Source organism: Aplysia californica, unplaced genomic scaffold (assembly GCF_000002075.1).
Source record: "Aplysia californica isolate F4 #8 unplaced genomic scaffold, AplCal3.0 scaffold00047, whole genome shotgun sequence".
NCBI classification, from domain to species: domain Eukaryota; kingdom Metazoa; phylum Mollusca; class Gastropoda; order Aplysiida; family Aplysiidae; genus Aplysia; species Aplysia californica.
In genome coordinates this window covers 20,377-27,876 of record NW_004797317.1, presented here as the reverse complement: position 1 = coordinate 27,876, position 7,500 = coordinate 20,377, and the positions used below count along the sequence as shown (strand labels likewise).

General features: G+C 39.1%; 1 protein-coding gene across 1 annotated transcript in view; it reads right to left on the bottom strand.

Annotated features, from left to right (window-relative positions):
* Window positions 1–6,802, bottom strand: part of LOC101857172 (STAM-binding protein) — a 15,598-nt gene extending 8,796 nt beyond the window's left edge. The window contains exons 1-3 of the mRNA XM_005092474.3: window positions 6,735–6,802; window positions 1,645–1,883; window positions 1,241–1,316 (exon numbers count right to left, since the gene is read on the bottom strand). Coding sequence (XP_005092531.1) covers window positions 1,241–1,316; window positions 1,645–1,874 — 306 coding nt within the window. The 5' untranslated portion in view covers window positions 1,875–1,883; window positions 6,735–6,802. The remainder of the gene's footprint in view (window positions 1–1,240; window positions 1,317–1,644; window positions 1,884–6,734) is intronic.
* Window positions 6,803–7,500: the final 698 nt, after the last annotated feature.

The window sequence follows — 7,500 nt, the reverse complement described above, 5'->3', positions numbered from 1 at the left end:
GAGCTTTCTTTAGGGCACCTTTACTAGCCTCTTCCCCTTGTTGGGTGAGCAGTGCTGTTCTAATATTGCTGCTCAGATACCGTGGATGCTGCTGGATCATAACTTTACCTCCACTCAACAATACAACAACTAAAACCCATGGCTATGTTTAGTGCAAGCGTATGCTATCAGTACCATAAAACAAAATGACTCCTTCATATTTTTTACGACAGGGAAAATATTTCTTAAATTTTTCACAATTTACAGAAATAGAAATCTTACAGAATCAAAATTAAAATGTGATATTTGTCCCAAAAACCCCTTTTGACTGCCAATGCCTAAAGCAGACAACCGATTGGTACCAGATTAATTCTACAAATTCAAAGAGGGGAAAGACAAATAATATGCAGAAGAAGAATTTTTACTCACATGTCTTATACGTGAATTACCAACGGATTAATGAGGCAGGCTTTGCAATAAGCTAATAATTTGATAAAAGCCTGGGCAAAGTATTAAGTTGTACAGTCTCCTTTATTCCACAGTATATACCTCTTGTCTTTAATTCCCTGGAGAGTACAGGTGATCTACCATTTTTGTTCGAAGACGTTTGTTTTGTACTTGTATCTTTCTCTAGTTGCGTTCAAATTTTGCCCAGTTTCAAAGTATCTGCTTTCATCTTTCTCTGTCACGTTGTTCTTTGCATTCCTCTTTTCCTCTAACCCTGGGGACTCCTTCTGAGCATCTTTTATTTATTGTCAAGAGCTGTCTTAACCTCTGATGCATCCCCATCTTCACTATATATGTCTCTCCCTTTTCCACCTTTCTTTTGTTTGCCCTCTCTAAAAATTCCTCTATGGGAGCAAAGTCAAACCATCAAATGACCAAATCTATTTCAAGTACTTGTTGTTGAAAGTTTGAAGCTTTCTCTCAGCAGCTGTCATTGTTCTCCAGGTCTCTGCTCCAAACACTAGAACAGATTTCACACTCCTTCAATGCAGCATAAAAACAAAGGCTTTTCTCCATTCCTGGATCCTCACCCTGATATCCTCATCTGTTCTCCTATTTCATTGATGACCTGTCCCAGACATGGGAAGTACTCCACATGCTCTAGTGGTTTCCCTTGTGGAGCTAGGGTACTTATTTCTGGTATGTTCATCCACAGGATGTAGGCTTTGCTGCTGTGGGCATGCCATTCAGTACTGTAAACCACCTTGTTACTACACTTTTAAAAAAAAGAAATATTCACAGATAAATTAATTACCCTTTTCAATTCCAGAGCTTCACCTGGAGGTGCATCCTTGTAACCTGGGTGCTTTGGCAATTTCTCCACAAATAACCTGCAAAACGCAAAAAATTTATGTATGCAAGAAAGCAAAATATATACTTGCAAATATTTGTTCTTTTAAGCAGCATTATTTCTGCTTATTTTCCAGCTAGTACAAGATATTTTTTGTTATCATGCTACTGAAACACTACACCCTTGGAGCATCAAGACATATTTATCGTCTTTTTGAATATCATCCATGGAGTAATTCTAATAAGATAATTTAAATAAATCTAAATTCCCTCATTTCTAAAAGTTCATTGATATTTATTTTACTACTACTAGGTTTAAAATGCAAAATCTACGTACTACAACTGTTGAAGAATTTCAGTGTCACTTACGTGATAAACTTGTAATACAAGATAAAGGCACTTTCCAGTTGTCCATCATCACAATACATATTGGCCATTCTCAGGACCTCTCTCCCAGACCTGAAGTAAAGCTTCACAGCTAGAGATTTGTCCACTTCAACTTGGGAGCCATAATCAGCAAGTATTCCAATCCTCTTACTGGGATCAGATGTGGCAGCAGTGAGACTAAGAGATGGCTGTCTCAACAGCTTTGAGGTCATTTTGATGAACTACAGAAAAATCAGAAAAAGAAAAGAAAATATGAGATCTAGAAGGAAAAAAAAAAAAAGCTAAAATCTGAGATTGCTGGCAAATAACATGATGTCTCCAGCTGATCATCTGTAAGAATTGTAAACATACTAGTCTACTTAGAGTTAGAGATCTATAATTTAAATTTAAGGAAAGACCTCGGTAACGAGTGACCACCCCAACAAAAACAATTGAATAAAGAAGAGACCCAACCCAAGCCCTTACCCCTAACTCTAACCCTCTTTTCTACTCTGTCTCATAGTGGTCGCTCGTAATGGAATTCCTCCAATAATTAAGTTTAGGCCAAAGCATAGATATAAACTGCCAAGAGATTCAAGGGAAATTTTAAATTAAATTTTTCTGAGGTCCAGAAAAGATCAACCAAATTTTAAGAGGATAAAAGATGTATCTGCATCAGGCTTTATTCTCTCTCTTTTAGTCATAAAACTTGGTGTATAAAATTCACAATATATTATAATTTAAATTAATATGACAGTATGACATATATAGGCCTCTATAGAGAATAGAAAACTAGATACTAAGACAGAATATTATTTTCCTAGACACAAGCAGATAGTTAGAGAATGGTTGGAGTATTTGCCATTGGCCAATATTTATAGAAACAGCCATCTTGTTTGTGTCATAAAATAGAGTTCTTCATTCTGACAAAAGACGTCTCACTGTCTGATCTGAAAAAAAAAGTAGAGTAACAAAAGAAAGCTTTTTTTTCACTTTAGGTAAGTGTTACGATAATGCTCATTATATTATCGAAATTACTATTTCTCCGAACGCTCTGGAAAAAAAACCTGATCTCTATTTATCCGGACGGTTTCCGTTCTCATCAAGATTTTTAGTTATTTGCGAGAGTTCGGCATCATCTTTCATTCTGCCATTCTGCGAGGACTGGGAAGAAGCATTTTTTGCATCGAATTCAATGTCTAGAGCTAGAGATTTTTAGGTCTGAATATTCAGATATTTCAATTGCACTAACTTACTTAAACTTTACTTGGTTGGGGCAACGTTCCCGAACTATACTGCATTTGAAATGCCTTCAAAAGGAACTGCGAGAAAACAAGACTGCTCGACTTTGGCAGTAACCTTTTGCATTTAGTTACCCCTAAAGCAAAGACTAACCCCCCCTTTCACACTTTACACACAAACACACACACGAACACGCACGTACACTCACACATACACATGCGGGCGCATGCATGCGGTCCATTCCATTCACAAATAGCCAAAAAATCTCGAGAACGGGGAAACCGTTCGGAGAAATAGAGTTCAAGTTTATTTTCCCGAGCATCTGGAGAAATAGAGCCGGCCCTATATTATGTATGTCAAAGAATAGGTCAAACCAGATCGAAAGCTGTTACCATAAATATCGGCCAATAGCATAGCATACTCCTAACGTTCTCTAACTATCCACTAGTGTATCCTGGACAACACAGTTCATTTTTAAAACGAGGTGACTATTCGGTAAAATCCGAATACACAAAAATTATATTCGAACTCTGAATTGAGTTCGGCATGACGTCACTTCCGACCCTTGTTCCTAAACATTTTCAGCATAAATGCAAATTTTTTCGGAAGGACTTCCCTAACAGGCAACCACCCCAACAAACACTACAACAAAGAAGAGACCTAACCCTAACCCTATCCAAACCAAACCCAAAGCCTACCCCAAACCTAACCCTTACCCCTACCCTTAACCTAAACCCTAACCCTACCACAAACCATACCCCTACCCCTTGCCCCTCTGTTCTACTCTGTCTCATAGTGGTCGCTCGTTACGGAAGTCCTCCCATTTTTTCGATTATAATGATAACAATCGAGACGTGAGCTTTTATCCATATACTAGATCCATCTAAACTGGCTCTCCCTGCATCATTAGTATGAACAGAACAAATAAGTTGAGTTGACCTTGCCGTGGGCAAAGTTAATTAAGTCGGCAAATGAGACTGCGCATAGCGATCTTGCACTCTCAGCTTGCTGGGGGAAGAGGGGTTGGGAATAGGCCACGGCTGTCGGTTTTGTGCGATGTGATTTTATTAAGAAAATATAATTACAGAAAAACTATAGGCCTAACACACAAAAAAATTAAATTTAAAAATATGTGGAAAGACAAATGGTGGTGGAAGTAATGATGATGCTGTAGTGTGGCGGAAAGTTTAGACTCTGAGTTGTCGGTTACCGTGTAGGCCTACTAAGACATTGCCATTGGGTAGATCTAATGAGAATGCAGTCTTTTGACTTTTGACATAAAATTACACAGTCAGTCGAATTTGTGGTTTCGTTCGTTAAAGTAAAGTCACGAGTAGGGGGGTTGTTTTTATCCTAATTTGATGTTTTAAAATTGCAGTTAGGTTGTGTTGTGAGCTGTCCATGTCAATAAACACAGGAACGACTGTGGGAACTTTCAGACAAACTTAAATGTGACATGACAGTCGCCATTCCAATTATCAAAAGTTGCCACCTAGGCCAAACATATTTATAAGCCAGGCGCTCTTGCCTAAAGAGGCCAAATGATATTACAACAGGTTGCATCCCTGCTCTTTGTGTAGCCTATTTCAAATAGTATACATTTTTGGCTTGGTCATCAAGACTTCTGGATTTCTTCTCTGGATGTAAACAATGGATCGTGGACTTTAACGAACGGAACCCTACTCACTATGTGTAGTGCAACTACTTGCAATACCCTTGACAAAGTCCAAAATAATGCCCTTCGTTTCATTAATGGTGGCATGAGATCTACACCTACTGCCGCATGTGAAATTCTGTCAAATGTTGAACCCCTGGAAATACGCAGAGATAAAGCAGTTTTGGAGCTTCATGAAAGAACAAAAAGAATGTGCCCCAACCACCCAAACAGGAAATTAGTAGAAACATGGAAACCAAAGAAACGACTTCAACAAAAATCAGTCACGCATCGCATCACAGAACTAATGGAGAGCCACCACCTACCACAAAACAAAAGAGAAACCAAAAGAGTCAACCAAAATATCCCTCCCCACATTTCTATGGAAAAACCAATCATTAAAACTTCTCTCAGAGACAATAGCACAAAATCTTCAGACCCAGTGAAGTTGATGCTTTCTTCACACCAAACAATCGACAGCTATTCAGATGACTGGATACACGTCTATACAGACGGCTCAGCATTCAAAGGCACAACCAAAGCCGGATATGGAATACTAATACAGTACCCAGATGGAAGTTCCAATGAGATCTCTGCAGCCTGTGGAGAGAAATGCAACAACTACGACGCAGAAATGATAGCAATTGAAACAGCACTATACCATCTCCGCACAGTTTTTGACACTCATCCAAACAAAAGCCAGAGTATAGTGATCTTCATTGACTCACTATCAGTCTTGCAAGCGATAGAAAATGATCACCATCTAAACGAAGACTTGACACATATACTGTTTGGCTCCCATCATCTGATAACATTCTGTGGCATCAACCTGGTGATGCAGTGGATTCCCGGACACTCAAACATACCTGGAAATGACAGAGCAGACACACTCGCCAAAAGGGGATCTAGACAGGAACAACCCAACATTCCAACTTCATACCACACTGCAAAACAAATCATTAAAAGCAACAGCAAACAAGATTGGATGAACAGATGGGCCTTGGGAAAGACAGGCAGAGCAGTTTTCAAACATATGACTACAACAAAACGAAATGACAATATCAACCACCTACAGAGAAAGAAACAGACCACGATCTTCCGCCTACGAACAGAACATATACAGCTCAACTTTCACTTGAACAGAATAAAACCAGAACTTCCCCCAATGTGTCCTTTGTGTGACTATGCCATGCATATATGAGACAGTGGAACATCACCTTTTCCACTGTACAGCCCTAAATGACATCAGAGCTACCCTTCTCCCTCCGAGACCTAACTTCTACAACACACTCTACGGAACATTACAGCAACTGCAGCAAACCTGCACTTATCACTACATGGCATTGGACAGAAGGGTGAGAGCCCAGATGTTGCTGGATCGATAACAACAACAACAACAACAACAACAACGAACGGAACTACAAGATCACCCACAGTCCTAGTAGGCAATTCTCGGGTTTTACGTAAAATCCCCCGACGGTAGATCACGTAACCTCCTTACACTCACATTTATAATTATAAAACTCACTTAGATCTAGATCTAGATTCTAGATCTGAGGCTGAGTCCGAAAAAATAAAACATTTTTTTCGCGACCGAGTCCGAATAGATCTAGATCTAGATCTAGATCTAGATAAAACCTATATTCGGACTCCAGTCCGAATAGATAAATATAATTAGTCTAATATTATTGTATTCTTCTAGATCTAGATCTAGATCTAGATCTAGATCTAGTAATCTAAATTAAAAGCACGGGGTCGGGAGTGGGAGCTATCAGAAAGCCGCTTTGGCTTTGCAAAGAGAGCCTGCCTTTTAAAATCTAAACAAACCATATATATTAAGTCGACTGTAACAGCTCTAAATGCATTTAACAGACGAATAGTGCTCCTTGGTCTGCATTTACATCTACTGGACAGGTAGAAATGTAGTTTTAGATCTGTATCCTCTTCGGCACAGTTGAGTGCGAGATGAGTAATGATCTGGTGCAGCTTAGTAGTGGCCTAGGGCTTAGTACTTAGTCTTATTTTTGTCTTGCGCGAAAATGGAAAGTAGATCTAGATTCTAGATCTAGAATCTAGAACGAAATATGAACAAACTTTAAAGTAAAATTAGTACAGCAGAGATGTACATCTTTTATGATTTAAAAAAAGAGTTTAGTTTTCATGCTACAGAAAGGTTGGTTACTCATCAAGTACTTACCAATTTTGTGACACACCTCGGACTTTCTTGTGTTTACTTTCCACATCCAATGGACCGATAACTTTTGAAGAAAATCTAGGAGTAGCCGTTCTTCTTTCTAATTAATTTGAAATATTGGGTTGGATGAGTATGACTTAATTTAGAAAAAAAACGTACAAAAGTTTGAGAGACGACTAACTCTCGGATATTGCTTTTCAAATATTATACCTGTTCATGTATTATTAGAGAAAAAAATCCTCTGTTTATTCTATCAGTGTAGGCTCTTCTAACATAATGCAACCTAAAACTAAGATTTCTTTGAGTAAGAATAGTATTTTTTTGTATGTCTAGATCTAGATCTAGATCTAAGTGTACGGCGCTCGCAACTGCATAATGTCATATGAGCGCTCGGGACACACTAAACATTTTCAGGTGGTAGGGAATTTGAAATTTTGCCCTGGTGGCCTTTAATTGATGTGGGACCAGCGACGGATCTTTAACGTGCGCAACTTGCACACGGGACCTCCGAGATTTTTCGCGTTTAATGTCCCTGAAAGCCAGCCGTAGATCTTTCCTAAGGGCTTTTTCCCTTAAGATGATGGCCAGAGCTAAGATGAGCCAGAAAATCCTTGTCATCCTCTACCAGACATTGGTACTCTCTGTCGTAGAGTACGGGCTCGGACTCTTGACCCTATCAAAGGCGCAACTGCAACGACTCGAGGTGTTACAAAATGAAGGAATGAGGGCAATCCTGGGGTGCACACGAGATACCTCAACTGAAGCAATG